We start from the raw sequence: 18,547 nt of genomic DNA on the forward strand, positions 1-18,547 counted from the left end.
TTTATTAATCATGTTATGATGAAGTTACATAAAAGACTTAAATAAAAATGTGAGAAAATTATAAAATTGAATGTGCAAGATTTAATTTAAATTTGAATAGGGTGGTAGCATAAAATGTTATTTATATTTTTTTAACAATAAAGTATGAGGTATAAGTTAGTGCAAACCAGATAACAATATATTAATTTTTGCTGAGGTTTGAATTTTGTACGTTTGAACAAGCTGTTCAAAAACAGTTGATAGACCCCTAGCCAAAAAGACATTTATATCAAAAATAAATTAATGATGTAGATAATATATTTTGGGACTAGTAGTCAGTATTAAGCCGTCCGAATATGTTCCCCAGTAAATTTTCTTAAATTATGCCCTGTTACCTAACTGAGATAAAATATACAATTTTTACACAATATGTATGATAAAATTACATTCGGACCTTTTTTCACCTCTACTATTTACCGTTTACAGCCGATGCAAACTTTGTCAGAATAGTGTAGACCTAAAAGTGTAGTTTAACGATACCGCATTGCTGCAATTTGCAAATATATATGTACTATAATATGTTGTAGTGTAAATTTGCTTTAAGTCCTTATTTAGTATCCAAAATGATGTTCTATGCATAAATCAGAAGACTAAAATATAATTAGTATGGGATGATTTGATTTTTCATGAAAAATGAATCAATTTTGTCATTGTTAATCCCAGTACTCAATTTTCACTAATGTAAAATTGCAAGTGCCAATGACGTTAAATAAGCCTTTGCACTAAAATTAACAAACACAATACATAATCCTAAAACTTCAAAAGTGATGGTTTTCTCCATAATCAAATATTGCAACAAAAAAAACAGATAAAGTAATATAGAGATAAATAACTTAAATCATTTCCATGAACCATTAATTATATCTGTATATGGGTCAGTCCATGCCAAATCACCTGATGTGTGTGTGAGTGGATTTTTGAAATGCCTCAAACTTACATATCCTATGCAGATAGTTCCATAAACTCAGAAAATTGAAGAAATTATTTATAAAAAAAAATTTTGGACTTTATTGTGAAAACACCTTAATTCACAATCACATTACTTAATGACTAATTATGATATCGAAATGGACCTTTCACTAAACAATTTTAATTAAGTGTTCTTTTTCATAATGTCCTTGAACAATTTTTTTCAAATTTTTAAGTACTTAAAAATTGAAAAACCTTAAGTTAGTAACAACAAAAATATCTATAAAGTATAGATATGATTAAGCAATTGTTATAACAACTTCAAAATATTTGAAAATAATCAATAACAGTAAATGCAATTCTTTCCATACAACTTTTAATCAATCATAAAACTATACAATTAAGTAAATATTTTTAAATAAAAAACTATGTAATTATAAATATTCCACATCCACAAAATACTAAACTATTGACAGATCTAGTACACATAATATTTGTCTTATGGTTTTGGAAAATAACACATTTAGTAAGTATCAAATAAAAAAGAAAAATATCAAACAATTTTACAACAGTTTTTTTTTTTTGATTTTTTTAAAATGGTTATTTTGTCAGCTTCAGATATGTTAAAAATTGAATATTTAAAAAAATACATTATATTACTTTTATAGTTACGGAAGTAAACAATGGTCAAAAAATAAATAATACATTTAAGAGAAGAGCTGCAACAAAATGTTATATCATACTAAAATGATTAGTTACAATAAACAACAGTTCAAAAATTATTGGTACTAAAACAAACTATTTAAAAAAAATATGTTTATATAGCCAAAATATTTTTTAATTTAAATGTTTGAATAAATATATTTAATTGTTTTTGGTTAATTTAAAATTACTAATAATAATATTAATCTAAAAAAGGTTTGTTACGTATAAAGTTAGTTTGAAAGAGGAAATTCATTACTCACAGACAAGCCAATATCTTTACATGACATAAGAAACATAAAACCGCGTGAACATTGCACACATTTATACTAATAACTAATTTTTACTTTCATTCTTTCATAAATAAGACATTTATAATTTAAAAATTAATTTTCATTATAAAACTTTCACAATGTTTTGTTTAAAATAAGTTAAAAAAAAAATTGTTTTGTTGAATTTTTGTTTTCTTTGTATTTCTACGTGACAGGTTATAGAATTACAATACATATTTGTTCACGATTACCCTACACAATTGAGGCAAAATGTGTAAACAATGTAAGGTGTGTGCATAGATTGTGTATAATAATCATAATCATTTTAACTATACGTGTATAGTTTAATATGGCCCTTACTTTTATAGATGGATTAAAATTGTTTAATAGCACAGCTGTTCTCGGGTTATGATCAGTAAATTTTTTTATTAAATGTAATTAAAAAGTCATATTGTTACAATAAGTCTCTGGAGTTAAGTTACAAAAATATGATTTACATTAATCATTATGACAATAATACTTTTGGACAGTAGATAAAGAATAACGATTTATATTATTTCCTCATTTGATTTAAAAATATAATAACGTTAATATCTAATTATTATCACCATAGCTGCACAAGCATATCAAAATAATTGTATGCTTGAAACAACACTTTAAATATCAGTCTTTAGATGTTCACAAATCGGATAACATATGTTAATATGTGTCGCCTTCAGAAATAACAAACGTTTTTTAACAAATTTACAAAGAAAAACTACATTAAAAAAAAAAAAAAAAAACATTAATAATAATAATGACTAATTTTTAACACTGTCTATCAATAAAAAAAAAAAATATATTTACAAAAATAATAATTATATACATACATATATGTATAGATGTAGTAATAATAAGTTAATTATTAACTTTAGTAATAACATGTACTTACAAAAGTCATATGTACGAGCAATTGGTATAATGATTTTTTGAAAAATCATTTATTTTACTGTGAAAAATCAGTTATCTATTATGGACGGTTTTTGTATAAATGTTGATGATACATCTTCAGATGGAGAATTAGATATCCCATTTTCTAAGAATAAATTATTTTATTACAATAATAGTTGTATACATATTCTGTAATATTTTACTATTCTTAAATATAATAGTAATATTCTACATGTTTAATTTACATATGAAATTACTTTAGCAGCCATAAAAACATTATGAACAGAATTGACAGAATTTGTTTCATTATGAGATTTAGATTGCAGTCTTCTCACAGATTTACAGAAATAAAGTGCTAAGTGCAGCACCTTTTATGTTTAACTAATTGAGTCAAAACCGCGAAAATTTCAATCTCCACAAAAAAATCTTACTATAGTCCATGGTTGAAATATACAGGTTATTACACATTGTTTCAAACTTCAGAAATAAAATGGCAGCATAACGGGATATCAATTTTACTATTACTATTTACTATATACTACTATTTTACCATGTACTTATATACTTGATTTCGATTGGCTGTCCATTATGCTGACAGTTTCGTTTTTATCATCGAATATTTTATGAAGAAGAGGTATACTCGTATGTGCAGTAACCTTGTACATTTCAATCATGCTAGTCATAAAATTGATTATACTGATTTTAGATACAACTTGTAGACATGTATTCATGATTGGAATATACAAGGTTATTGCACATATTCCCCTTCTACATAAAATATTCTAGGATAAAAACAAATATGTCAGCGCAACGGGCAGTCAATCAAAATCAAGTACATGGTAAAATATATAGTAATTAATATCCCGTTACGCTGCGATTCTATTTCTGAAGATAACAATTCAAGACAATGTGCAATAACCTGTATAATTCGACCATGCATGTATTAAAAGTTAAAATATTTGCTGAAGAATTAAATACAAATTTAGAACTGAATGAATTAAATTATATATTTTTTTAAATTTAGTTTTTGAGTAAGTTTTTAAATTTTAAAAATGTATTAAGACTGTGAATTGTCTATTAAATAGCAATACATTACAATAAACTATAATAAAATAGGGGACACAATTTCACATTGTACATCAATTAATGATTACATACTGAAAATTAAAGTATACAACTGGGTGTTTTCAGATTCAAAAAATGTATATGGAACTTAACGTTCTTGATACTGCATACCTAATTTATTTTGTACAATATTTGTTTTTAGACACCTGTCCATAAATATTAAATGTTTTAATTATGTTAGAGACACAACAAATTAGATGTTTGATGCATATCTACATTTTGAAAACACCACCCTAAACTGAACAGATTATTAAATGAGTAATTGAATAAGCAGTTTAGCAGTAAGAATGACTATGAGAAATTATAGACAGAAATATAAATGAGAATAGTAAATGAAATAAAGACAAGAAAGTAGTTGAGTAGTAAAGAATGTAAAGGAGAGATATTTTAATATTTGAATTTACATTATTTTATTTCAAGTTACCTATTGGTGATGCATCTTCAAACTGTTCTTCTACTAAAGAATTTCCATTTGTAAATGATACAGCACTGAAAAGTGTAGACATGGTATTATTGTACAAGAAAAATTGTATAAACATAAGTATTTGGATTAAATACATATATTAAAACCTAAGTAATTTAATGTATATCCTAAACATGCAGTGTGTCATATTTAAAAAACAAAATCTAAAATAATAACATATTATAAAATAAACAAGTACAGTGGGGTTGGAGCACAGTAGAAACAAATTATTTTGAGGTTGGTCTACAAGGAACTAAAAATCACTTTCAAATAAAGATTTGTTCTATAGATGGAAGACATACAAATATTAATAAAAGCATTGCAATATAATGTGCTTAAAATTGTATTATTAGTGTTAGGGCAGATACGATTAGGGTTGATTGTCTACAATAATGTGTTGCTGTTGTTTACTGTAAATCTTAACAACCTAATTGAAACTATTTTACAGATATCTATTACAGACTATTCTATTCTAACCTTAATAAACATTATATTGCTCTGGGTTACTTCGATTCAACCACAGTGAAACAACACATTTCAAAAATATGGCTACAACGGAGTAATATTAAAAATATATTGTTCTGTTAAGGAAAAACAAAACATTGCTCCGCCAAGGTTGGAATGGAATAATCTGGAACGATATATTGTTCTGATTCCCTGACCTGTTTACTGTCGATTCACTCAAACATAGCAACTTAGAAATTTACTAAAATCATCCTCTTTTTTTTGTTGGTATTTCTTTGATAAAAAAAAAAAAGTTTGACAGATACTACAAAATATGCTCGAAAGTGAATTTTTTTGTGATGAGTATTTTTAAACATTTTATTATTAACTAGATATTTTATTGAAAATGAGCATTTTAAAATGCTTAAATTTAAAAATTCTGTAGCTACAACTATTCTCAATCTGAATATATATATATATATATATATATATATATATATATATATAATAAATGAAAATATTTTGAAAAAAACAATTTTTCCCTCAAACTAGAAGGCTAAGATATAAAATAATAAATGTAACAAATTTGCATACCTTCAAAACTCACTTGGGACCGATTTTTAGAGTGGACAATTTTTTTAAAACCAAACAAAGGACAAAATATTTACAAGGTTAATTATGATTATTATTGATATGGTTGATATGATTATTTTCTCTAAAAACCATTAGGATTTTGTATTTTTCCTCTTTTGAGTATTTTTAATCCTTTTATTTTAATAATATTTATAGTTAAAATTTTGAAGAGATTGAGGAAAAAAGATAAGGATAATTAACTCGCCAGAAAGAGTTCGCCCAAAATTGTTAAGATTAGTTGTAAGCCTCTAATTGCCATTTACAAGAAGGTATATTTTTTAAAATAAATATGATATATTATATTCTTTTGATTGCTAGTATTGTATGCCACTAATTATGTAATATACAATTATATTATAAATATAATCATATTTACTGTCAATACTAATTTTCTGAAACCTATTTAAGGATTTTTTCATTCACTACAAAAAAAAACATATAACACATTGGCATTTGTAAGTCATAAGGATAAAAATGGTAAATGACCAAAGTTACTTTATGAGGCCAAAATTGTTTTCTTTCCCTTAAAAATATAGCATGCTATAGCTTACTAAGAGTAAATACAGAATTTATTTGAGATATTTAAACCTAATCAATCTGCTGTCAAAAACAAAAAAATATGTACATTTTTTAATTTAGTTACAATATTAAATCACTATTATAATACTGGTATAAAAAAAATTACCTAATTGACTTACCCATTATTCTTAATATCCTCATTATCTTTATTTAATATGGACAATTTGGATTCTTTTATTAATTGTGATGCTAAAATTGTTTCCCTGTAACATAATTAAATTGTATTAAATTCAAAATATGAATAAATCAACTTTATAGTTTTTACTTATTCATATTCTATAAATACATTTTAAATTATGTTTCATATATTATATTTATTTAATATTAATATAGAATAGTTACTTAATTTGTTTATTTAATTATTTTATAAACTCGTCATCTCACGATGGCAGCGTTGAGCCTTAAAGGCCTGTTAAGTTGATGCTGATGATTTATTTTATAAATATTTATAATATTATATTTTATAAATAAATGCCAAATGGCTTATTACAGTGAGAAAATATAATATAATAAATACGAAAATTAATATTAATAAAATTAGAAATTGATAACAATAATAAGGTTCTTGTTCTAAAATAGTGTTAATTACATACATTGTTATCATTTAAACGTCACACTTATACTTGGGGACAAAATGGCAAATGCCAAATGTCTTACAAAATCATCAGAATTATCATTTTTTGATATCAATTTGAGTAATAAAATATATTACCTTATTTTTTATTATTTGTATATTATAATAAAAATAAAATAATTTAAAATATATTAACACATACCCTGTATCTGGGGCAACTGTAGTTACTCCACGACCCTTTGAAGTAACCTTTTTCACATTATTATCTCTCTTGATAAAAGGATGAATTATTTTCTTTTTTGAGCTCTATTTAACAAGACAAATTTATCCATGAGATTCAAGAATAATAAGAGACAAAAATGTTATTTCAACGTTTAAACCAATCAACATAAAATATGAATTACTAAGCTGACCGAAATTAATTAATATTAAAGATTATTAATTGTTATACATAAAATGTAAAATAAATCAATTATTTAAATGTAAAAATGTACACAAAGAACATTCATTATTAAGTAAAAAATATCATCACTAATTAAAGCTAATTGAGTAGGTATAAATTGTATGTAATCATTAATAAAAAAAAACGTACATTTTTAGTTTCCAAGGATCGCTAGTGACCAAACCCAACTAAAATGTACACGTTTCATACATGTTACTGAATTTTTTATTTGTTACTTTTCTGATATCGCGGCTATTCGTTCAAACATTCCTACTAACAAGACTACTCATAAGTAGGGCTACACTACCTAAATGCTATTGTTATTATTATTTGTTTCTATTTACTGGTTACTAATAGCAAATAAGTGATACAGATAAGCCACATTATTTAGTCAGGTTGACTTGTTGATTAGAGAATTAAAGAAATTTATCATTACCAATCACAGTCATAGCCTATCATAATTATTTGAAGTAATTTTTTTTATCCAACACTTAACCACTTGATGCACGGTTTGTTTTTTAGTTGATATTTTTTTTTTCATAGAAGTTATAACATAAATTAAAAAATAAAATAAAAACAAAAAATAAATAATCAATAATAAAACAATTTTTTTAGTTTAAAAAAAAATGTATTAAATGTCATAGTCTATATGCACCAAGATAATGTACTACAATATTCTACAAAGATAATAAATTCCACCAAAATTTTGTTTTAAAACTGCTTGGTTTACCTAAGTAATTACCTGACTTTTGTGACTAGATCCACGGCCTCTAATTGTTTTGGAACAAGTGCGTGTACTAAAAACTGGCCTAGATACTATATCACGTTGATATAAAGAACTTGGTCTTCCTGCATGTGGCATCATCTAAATAAAAATGTATAAACTATTGTTTACCAGTATTAAAAATTAATATTAGGTTACTAATTAGTTTTACATGTTGAGAAGGCAACATGGCACCTCGACCCATGTATGCACTACCAGAAGAAGTCATGCTATAATTTGCACCCCAAATTCCTACGACAGCACCAGCAACTTCTAATTGACCACCAGACGATTGTTTCATTACAGCTCTTTGTCTGATACTTTGCACATCTCGGAAACGATTGGAAGTTTGATTAACTAATTGATTTTGCCTAGGAGGTTGTGAGTATGATGTCATCAAACTTTGAGCAATATTATTATTTATTATCTGAGGAGGAAGGGCTCCTCTCTGACTGAAAATGGTTTCTTAAAAAAAAAAAAAAAATATTATTTGATCTAGAAAAAACTTAAGTAACTGTGGTTATTATATTATAAAATATTTAATTATTTTTTTATTGTTGGATATGTGAAAATATATATTTTTTTAAATATATATAACTACATATTTTAAATATGATATATTTTAACTTAAGGTATATAAACTAATGCATACCCAAAAATGCTCCTTGATATGGTGGAATTGACTGAAAACGCTCCCCAAGATTTTCTAATATAGCTTGACGCATTTTTTCTACTTTTATAGTTAAGGAAAACTGATTTTCACACAAATCTTCAAGTTTACTTGCAGTTGATGCTCTAGCCAAATGATATTGAAACAGTCTTCCATCAAAATACATCCATGGACATGACATTAGCCATGGGACAGGAGCACCACATGCATCATTAACTAGCATGGCAGTTTCAACACCACACATAAGAAGTGTGGCTAGCTGTACACCTCTTATACTAACAGTACCCTACAAAAAAAATATAAATATCAAAAATGGTTTAGGTTAGTATATTATACTAACTCAAACTATATTTGTTTTGTTTTTCTGAAAAATCTTTAATTTAAGGTCAAAGAAAGAAGATGACAAAATTTAATTTGATTGGAAAATATAGTAGAGTTATTATGTAGAGGTGACTCAAAGCTGTTTTGTCTGATCTATATGATTAACATGTGTGAAGTACATATTTATCTTTTAGTTTTGAAACTGCAGTATTCAAAGCATAGGCGCAAATACGGGGGGGCTAGGGTGGGCTTAGCCCCCCAAAAAAATTAGGTTATGCATACAATTTTGAAATACAAAAATATATTTACTTTTATATATATTTTAAAAAAAATTCCAGCCCCCCAAGTTAAAAATTAAAATTGCGCCTATGATTCAAAGTGAGCTCATTGGAAAGATGATGAGAAAAACTTCAAAAAATGAATATTATGAAGAAAATATCTATCAGTGAAAGTTCATTTAAAAATAAAAATTCTGTATTTTAATACAGAATTTTTTTATGATAATAAACCAGGTCGGTCTAATATATATGTATACAGACTTAACTCATCAACGTCGAGAATATATTTGATTAAAATGAATTTTCGTCGTTGATGGGTTAAGCAAATATCAAGTAATATAACAATTTATAACTCTTGTAGACCTTGTATATTGTACAAATTCAAATACTCACTTGCAATTCCTGAGTATTCTCATTTTTTGATAACTCTGGTGCAATAGCTGTTATTATAAATGCATCAAGTTCATACTTTTGAAGCATTGGTATTTCTGTATAAGACATTATATATCTTAATACAGATGCAATTATTAATGTGTGTTGGGGAACATAATCTGTATTATACATAAGTGGCGTATCAGAACGCATACAAGTTAAAAATGCTCTGAGACGTCGAATGTTATCTTCGGGCGTTGTTCTACAAAAAACAAAGTCAATTAACTTTCTATCAGGCGTGCTATTTGTGATAATATGAGTAGTCGAGTGTTGTATAATTTACAACAATACTAATAAGTAGTGATAATCATACATCCGATTAATTTGTATCAAATATTAATGCATTTACTATACCTTAAGCCGGGTTCACACGACTCGTCTAATCGCCGAATGTATAGCGCATACCGATTATTCGCCTATTTGTGCAAGCAGACGAATATACCATTCCCATGACTCGTCTATTTGCCGAATGTATAGTGAGTACATTTGGTATCCCTTTGACTCGTGTCGCATTTACCGACAATCCGCAGGAAGAGGGCGAATACCGAATAAACGAATCCACTGTTCCCACGACATGGCGAATATACACGAATACCGAATATTCGGCAAATAGACGAGTCGTGTGAACCCGGCTTTAAACCTTAATATAATTATAGGCTGTAATAAAACAAAATTGCTAAAAGCAATATATACACACAAAGCATATACAATGATAACAATATATGTAAAAAAAATTGATAAATACAAAGCTGTTGTATTTACAACAGCGTGCCTGCTGGAAGTTTAAATAATTTTACTACAATTAAAGAAAATATAAGAAAAAAAATTTCTCGAGTAACTTTTGCCTGTCTATTAGGTGTATTTTTTTTGATCCATTAAGGTTTTTGCCATTTTTGGAAGAGAAAGCCTCCTTCCCTCAAACAGTCGCCTAATCAGAGAGAGAGACTGCACATAGCCGAATGTCGAGCTCACAACAGCGAGCCCTAACCCTTTCAACTTAACCACTCAGCCCCTCGTCCTTATTTTATATAAACCATTTTTTAAACCAATAAAGGTAATGCTAATTGCATGAATATAGTGGCAGACTGGGATATAATTTCGGCCTGGGTAATTATACAATTAAGCCCACTATTTACATAAAAAATGGGTATTCTGGTTAAAGTAACTAGAAATAATAGATCTCGTTATTTTGAAAGACCCATCTAATTCGCCATCTAATCTAACTGACCTAGAGGGCGATAACCCTCAAACCTCTGGCCATGTCTTCACACAAGCGAAACAGTACAAAAATACACCCAAATAGGAAGGTAATAAATAAAGATAATTATTAATTTTTACCTTCTCCATACAGATATAATTATTAGCAAAATGTAATTAATTATTAAGTATAACAGAAATCCACTTGTAAATAGTATATTTGAATTTAAAAGAAAAATGAAGTTAAAAGTTAACTGACTTTAAGATATCAACAATAAAATTAATTTGTCATTATTATTCAAAATCGTTTGCAACATGGGTTGTTACTATGTCACGTAGTAGATACTAACTAGTATGTAGTATTTAACATCACTGATATCACAAATGTTTTTAAATTTATCATAATTAATACAATGTAGTCAAATAATGCAATTTATAGTATAAATATTAATTTAAAAAAAAGTGAATTACCCAAACCATAAACGATGAACAGTAGGAACACCCCATCCCAAAGGTTCCGCTTTTACTAAATGGTATCGTTTGTAAGTATTAGTTTTATCTCTAATCCATTCACGCACTTGAATCACAGGTAAATCAACTGAAAACAAAACATAATATCATGTATTTAATAAAAATGGACCAAATAAGAGCGTGTAAATAATATGCAATAGTATAATCAAAATAAATTAATAAAGAAATTTAGAAAAATAACTAGAATTAACTTTAGTAATAGATACAAATATTATTATTATGTATTTTTAAGTTTCAAATGATTTATTACATTTATTATTATACTTAATTTACTATGTTCAACAATACCTAGCTAACCATTATAAATTCATCAGACACATCTGCTTTTATCCCCTCCCTTCACACCATCATTGTTGTAAAACTGGCATCACTTTAATATATACTACCCTAATTTATTAATCCCTCCTCCCCTCCTGATACTACTAGCTCTTATGTTCAAAGTGTAGTTGAATATTTTAATATGGATATGTTTTTGAGCTGAATACACAATCGAAATTTGCAACACGTTTTTGTGTCATTATATGAGACGCATCAGCCAAGTGTTTAGCACAACCAGTACAGGGTTCAATCCCGAGCCATGAATCTAAATTTTTTTCTTAAATTTAATATTTTTAAGAATTTAAATTTTTTTGACAGGTTATTCTTTGATTAAGAATAATCTAATTATAAACTAAAAAGGATCTCTTATTAATACTAACAATGTGGATTGCGAGTCATTGATTATATAACGTTTATTTAGGCAAGTATTAAGAAAATAACCAAAAACATATCCATGATTCAATGTTTTTTGCTGTAGAGAAAATGAGCGTTTTTTTAAATAATAAATTGTACACAAAAAGAAGAAAAAGCATACTTAGAATTATTTCAGTAACTCAAATTATTTTCAAGAGAAATCAAAGATGTTCAAGGCTCTAACAAGATCCTTGACTGTATGCTTAAAGAAAAATTAATAACTTTCAAAATTATGGTACTAAAAAAATTGAAGAATGAATTTCTCATTTCATTTCTTTTTTGACCGGTGAATGGCATGAAAAGTGAAAATGATAGATTTTTGGGCACACTCTACCCTCTATATTCCCCAAACTTCATCCCATCCAACTTTTTTAACACTGATACAGAAAAAAAGTGACACTCACTTCTACTAGAAAAGTTTGGAAAAACTTGTGCCAGGTTTTAAAAAATCAATATAAAATACCTGGGATTATATTGAAAAATAGTTATTATGTGGTACATCCGCTATTACGTAATGTTAACAACATTTTATTTACACATTACCTTTTTGAACATTATTGTTAGATTTGGCTATATAATGTGCATGATGGAGATTAAACAAAATTCCATAAACCATTTGTCGAGCTTGTCTATAAAATATGTGAATATTCGGTATTTCATGATTTAATTCATCTTCTAATACAACAGGTAATTTTATTTCAGCCTAAAATATAAATAAATATACAAAAAGTATTAAAATGCATATTTTATAAATAAAAAATTTCCATGCTATTTACTTACTTTTGTCAATATGTGATATAGATAAGTAGACATTAAACCTGACGTGTGTCTATCATACGCTGTATTCAGTACATCTCTAGTTACTTCAGGGATATGGAAATCAATTAATTTATTTGATGATATAGGCATTTGATTATTTAGGCAATGAGGAATTGAACCAGAATCAGAATTGTTAACATCATACAACATCAAGTTCTCCATCTAAAACACAATATACTTAAATATAATTAAATGTTTTTCACATTAGTCACTATTGTCTGTAGGTAGAAACATGGTGAAAGTAGCATGGTACGGGTCGCTGCTAAAAATCCTGGGTGCTCACACTTCCGGAATCAAGTATTGATGTACACAGCGTTACCTTAAGTGACGAGAATCACCTGAGGTAACGTAACCACAGCACAACACTATATCCCTTCAGCCCTCTGCATGTTATTATCAGGTAAAAAATAATTTTTTATACATAAAAATAGAAAGTATTTTATTTAGTGTTAAGTAATTTTAATATAATTAAATAATATTTATATAATATATCATTTTTTTTCACGTTTTACGTCTATATAATCCCTCCAATAGGGGCTAAGACGGTATATACGTTTGATAAATTTTGGGGATTTTTACAACTGGTTGCCGACCTAAATCTTTACCCTAAAAACAGATGGTCATTTCTCCCTCCAAATAGACAGACACCTGCCAGAGGGAACGAACCCCCAGTAGCCAGGATTCAAACTGATGACCGTGAATTACACTCCCATCTTTTTCAGCTATACAACCTTCCTATGTTTAATTATATTTAAAAGAAAATTTATAGTTTTTCATATATTTTACCTGCGTTTTCAGATTTTCAGATCCTAAATTGTTCAACTCTTTGTCAGTAACTGTTTCATAATTATTTGTTTTGGATTTCAAGATCTTGTTCTTTTCTAGACTTTTAGGCTTGTTTTTGATTAAAGTTTCTTTGGCACCATCCAAATAATATTCCATACTTTTCTTTAACTTTGGTACACGTTTATCGTCTTTATGTCCAAGTATATGAGCAGCAATTTCATCTAAATTGTTTTTTATAGATGGTAAATCTTGAAGACAATCTACAATTTTTTTTACAACTTCCTCTCCTGAAACCTACAGAATAAATAAACTTACTAAAAAAATATTTATTTATTTATTTATAGGCAATTTATTTTTTGTACCTTAGATATAATTTGGTTTATTCCACAACGTTTATAGTAGTCAAAAAGTTCATGTTGCGGTAATACAAAATTTCCCAAGAGAGATAGCAGAGCACATAATTTATCTTTGCTCAATTTTAAATCTTCAATTAATCGAGATACAACATACTCTTTGGCTTCTAATGTTTGTTGTCTAGTAAGTTTAAGGGAATGAGCAGAAAAAAATCGGGGTGGATCAAATGCTAAATATTCAGCGTCGTCGGCCATCAACCCATGAAACTTATACTGACGACAATATGTAATAAACTCAAGGTGGTGATCCTTGACTGAACAAACAACTGGAATTTTCAAATGGTGAAAATAAAGCTTAACAGCCGTTCTGAGACATACTGGAGGTATCCACCATACTTTTGGTGGTGGCGTACCCTTAGCAGCAATATGTCTTAAAACCTAAAAATATATTTAATGATCTATGTTAGCAGTAAATAAGAATTACTAATTATTTAAAAACAACATAATTACAGCATTAACTCTGTTCCTGGTTTCTTCTTGCTTTTGAGTCCATTCACTAAAACGCTCTTCTTCATAAGCACCATTAAAAAATACAACAACATGAACATTAGACTGCCTCAAGCTATTTACAAAATTTGTCAAAAATGATACCATTCGATTCCATTGTCCTCCACACACCCAATCTGTTATAAAATCATAGGACATAAAAAACATTAAAACTACATGAATATTGTATCTATGATGTAGAATATATTATAAGCTTATAACTTATCTAGACTCTTGGTTTAAAGCAAAATAAATTTAAAAAAAAAAAAATATTTGGCATAAATGAAGTTTAGTTCCAAGCCCCTATTTATGTTATTTTTGCTTTATACAGGATGGTTTTTTAAAATGATCTACGCTATATCTCATAGGGTTTAAGGCCCCTGGATACCGACCATTTTAAAGGAGTTTTGTGTAGGCAATATTTAAGAAAAAAGTGGTTTTAATAAATTTCGACTATGTTAATTAATTTACCAGTTAATTTATATAAGCTTCATGGTATTATTTTTAATTTAAATAATTTTGTCTATGAGTAAAAGCCATTTTGGTTAATATAATAGTACATTTTTTGTCATTCGCACAGGCTGAACCAGTGATCCGATAAATAATCTGAAAACAGATTTGAATTTGTCATGTAGTTTACTTGAGATCGGTTGGCATACATTTTTGCTATCTTATTCCTACTACGCATAAATCACGTTTGAGCATTTTATAAAATTTCAAATTTTAAAATCAAATTTGGAATGGGTTAAAATTAAAAATTGAAAAAAGTTTTCTGACCGATATCAAGTAAACTTTATGACGAATTCATATCTGTTTTTAGATTGCTTATCGGATCACTGATTCGGCCTGTGCGATGGACAAAAAATAATGTGTTTTGGCTGAAAAAAACCGTCAGTATCCAGGGGCTTTAATTAGTAATTTAATTTTTATCTTTCAGTTTTTTTTATACAATGTTATCTCAATTTTTCATTAACTTTTTATCAATTTCACTCTTAATTAATTATTTTAATGTCAACTTTTGAAACTTAAATGGTAACATTTATAATGAATAATTTACTACACATTTTGAATAGTCGATAAACCAGTTTTGGATAATTATTTTTAAAGTTTAAAATTTTGTTAGAATATTAGATCCTACATAGATACATGTATCATACATGGGATATGCTTGGAGTTGCAGAGCAGTAAATACCCTAGCTAATTTCTCTGTTTCAAGAAAAAAACATTGAAACATGGATGTTTTTAGCCTTAAGGGCACCATACACTACAATGAAAAATGACGGTTTTCATCATACAATAAAATACGTCGTGTTTAAAATCAAGATTTGATAGACATAAAAACCATCAGGTTTTGTCGTCAGGTTTTGCCCATACACTTCAGTTTTACCCTCTCGGTCACAGTTTTGTCAATTTATTAATTTGGATACGAGAATTCTATACGTATATTGTGCTATAAAACTTACATCTACATAACTACTGCCACCTGCTGCGCTCCATCTACAGCAACTGAAAACGCATGTGTGCACACAGTGAATCACTGAGTCTCTCAATCTTGAAATTGACAATATCAACCCCGAGAGCCTAGACGCGAAATTATGACACAAAATGACATGCAAATTTTAGAATGACCCCCAGCGATATATCCATACACCGAACATATCCATGTTAAAAAGAAAGTTTTTTTTTTTATGTACACTTATCTATTTGCAAAAACAATTTTTCAACTTGTCTCATCTAAATATTGTTACATTATCATATGTGTAGGTAAAAAATGTGTCCTTTAACTGTTTTGTGAAAATATGCAAAAATTTCTTAGCATATCACGGTCAATTGAGCATCAATACATAAGAAGTGGTTTTTGATGCCATCATAATACAGTTGAAGAAAATAATTATAAAAATAAAAAATGTTATTAAACACATTTATTTTGTATTTATTTATTTAACCTAGTCAATGCACTCTTACCAAGATAGCTTTTTTGTTCCCTTTAGATAAGCAATTTCTACCTTAAAAGGATTGGGGAGCATGAGCCCCCATCCTAATGAGAATCCAGCAGGGGCTCAAATCAGCTTCCGGAGCTGACAGGTGGGTTAGGTAGTTCAGACAGGTAGTTCCTTCACAAAGTTAAGGTTTAGTTTAATGTTATTTAAATATCAAAAACATAATTTAAAAAAATGTTTAAAAAAGCGTGTCCATATTTTAAATAAAAAATTATTTAATTATAAATAGCTCATCATTTATAAATATGCAGTATCAATCAATTTAATTGTAAAATGTACCACTGTGTGGAGAGCCTAAATTCTTTGGTAACATTAAAAAAGAAACAAGATAGTGTTTTTTAATAATAGTTGAGAAGCACGATGAGGAAAAAATGTTTATTAAAAGTAATCAACTATTGAATTTTATGGGGCATGACAATAATTAGTTTATTGGAAGGTAATAATTAATATTTAATAGAGATGATAACGGATGTATTCTTAAGTAAGGGAATTATTTTTAGAGTACTCATTGTTTGAAAGGCAAGGGATATGAACATATTTTGAAAATTATTCATATAAATTTAGAGATCCATCAATGAAGCACACACAAGTAATGTCAAAAGAATGTGGTTTAAAAACACATATTCCAAAAAAAATATTTGAAAAAGGTGACTGAGAACTAAATTACATATGTTTCTAATACTTTTATAAGCACTATACTACTTTTATTCTAAAAATTACCTGAATAATAGCCTCCATAGAGACGGTCTAAGCAGCATTCTGCATCTACAAGTAAGCTAAACTGAGCTTTTGATACTTGCATTTGGTTTATATTCAGATGTGATTTACGAATAACCACTTTTTTAGCAAGTTGCTGTGAAATTGTATGTCCCAATTGTGTAAGATTGACATTTATGCAGCTGCCTTCTATTTTTCCACTATCAAGATATTCCAAAAGTTTTTCAACACCCATTTTTGATAGTCGACTGCAAATTATTGAATATTGTACAAAAATATTAGAAAATATTAACACATTAAGAAAACTTAACTTTTTAAAATATATATAAAATATAATAAACAATATATATATTTAATAGTTTTCCTCCGATGTTTTTCAAATTACTTAAATAACCGTGAGAGACTATAGGTAATAAAAATACTTATCAAAAACGTATTTAAATTATATTTTCCTCGATTGGTTAAGAAATGTAAAAAAAATCGAATAAAATTGTTTGAAATTTAATAATTCAAATTTAAAAACTAATATTAAATCTGTAAGATTTGTATTTTAAAATTGCAACAATTTTTTTCAAATAAATTATTTATTACCACAAGATGGCTTCTATGCCGGCGATTAAGTTATCTTTTTTTTTTTAATTACCTGTAGTGTTTTACTAACAATATATGCAATCAAACACAACAGACATACGGAAGCATATCACTTTTGATATTTTATACAATCACGTATGAATTAAGTATAAATTTTGACACAAAAACCATAGTAAATGAAACATTAAAACTGAAAACTTCAATAATACATCGGTACAATATAATAACAAATTTGTCAAGGGAGCAGCAGGCCGGGAAAGGCTTGTCGATTAGAGCCAACGATAAATGCGCAGGCGCTCTGCACTAACATTTCCAAGAAGAGAAAATTGTTCATACGCGTGGAGGAAAAACGTAATGATAACGGGTAAGAGACAAGACAAATTTGCACCACAGAAATAAAACTGTATATAGACCAAATATAAAATTACTATACTCTTTAAATATAGTCAATTAACTTAATACGTAAAATGTATTTCGTACATAATATTATATTATTTTACATTTTTGTTGTTATTATCAAGTGTCATAGCTAAGGTTCCCCAAATAATTTAAATTTCGATATAACGGTCACTTTTTTAAATATCGATATTTCGAAACTATTTGCCAACCCTGGGCCTATTACTTATTTTTGTATGCAATTTTGCATTATGGGTATGATGGTTGGTTGACAGCCATATTCTTTATAAAATATAACAATTA

The 18,547-nt window shown here is 27.5% G+C and overlaps 1 protein-coding gene across 3 annotated transcripts; it reads right to left on the reverse strand.

Annotated features, from left to right (window-relative positions):
• Positions 1–2,738: 2,738 nt before the first annotated feature.
• On the reverse strand, positions 2,739–18,112 carry LOC126839203 (constitutive coactivator of PPAR-gamma-like protein 1 homolog). 3 transcript variants are annotated; one of them, XM_050574336.1, is made up of 16 exons: positions 17,849–18,112; positions 17,261–17,505; positions 14,505–14,677; positions 14,004–14,432; positions 13,642–13,935; positions 12,817–13,017; positions 12,580–12,739; positions 11,245–11,371; positions 9,538–9,778; positions 8,528–8,831; positions 8,048–8,340; positions 7,855–7,977; positions 6,873–6,976; positions 6,216–6,299; positions 4,402–4,466; positions 2,739–2,997 (listed from the first exon to the last, which is right to left on the reverse strand). In XM_050574336.1, the coding sequence occupies exons 2-16, from the start codon at positions 17,490–17,492 to the stop codon at positions 2,921–2,923; spliced, it is 2,907 nt and encodes a 968-aa protein (XP_050430293.1). In that variant the 5' UTR covers positions 17,493–17,505; positions 17,849–18,112; the 3' UTR covers positions 2,739–2,920. The 3 variants fall into 3 exon arrangements, with proteins under 3 accessions (XP_050430293.1, XP_050430292.1, XP_050430295.1); XM_050574335.1 differs by having other exon boundaries at positions 2,740–2,997; positions 17,901–18,112; XM_050574338.1 differs by lacking the exon at positions 2,739–2,997 and adding an exon at positions 3,936–4,215 and having other exon boundaries at positions 17,901–18,112.
• Positions 18,113–18,547: the final 435 nt, after the last annotated feature.

The sequence above is a fragment of the Adelges cooleyi genome, unplaced genomic scaffold (assembly GCF_023614345.1).
Source record: "Adelges cooleyi isolate 19-005CV unplaced genomic scaffold, UGA_ACOO_1.1 ACOO_flye_CR_arks_rails_tigmint_CR_PRNA_30, whole genome shotgun sequence".
Lineage (NCBI taxonomy): Eukaryota > Metazoa > Arthropoda > Insecta > Hemiptera > Adelgidae > Adelges > Adelges cooleyi.

Coding starts and splice junctions, on each gene's coding strand:
- LOC126839203 (XM_050574336.1), bottom strand. CDS start 17,492: ATGGGTGTTGAAAAACTTTTGGAATATCTTGATAGTGGAAAAATAGAA. Junction 6,977..7,854: donor GATCTAGTCACAAAAGTCAG/GTAATTACTTAG, acceptor CTTGTTAAATAG/AGCTCAAAAAAGAAAATAAT. Junction 2,998..4,401: donor TGAAGATGCATCACCAATAG/GTAACTTGAAAT, acceptor ATTTATTCTTAG/AAAATGGGATATCTAATTCT.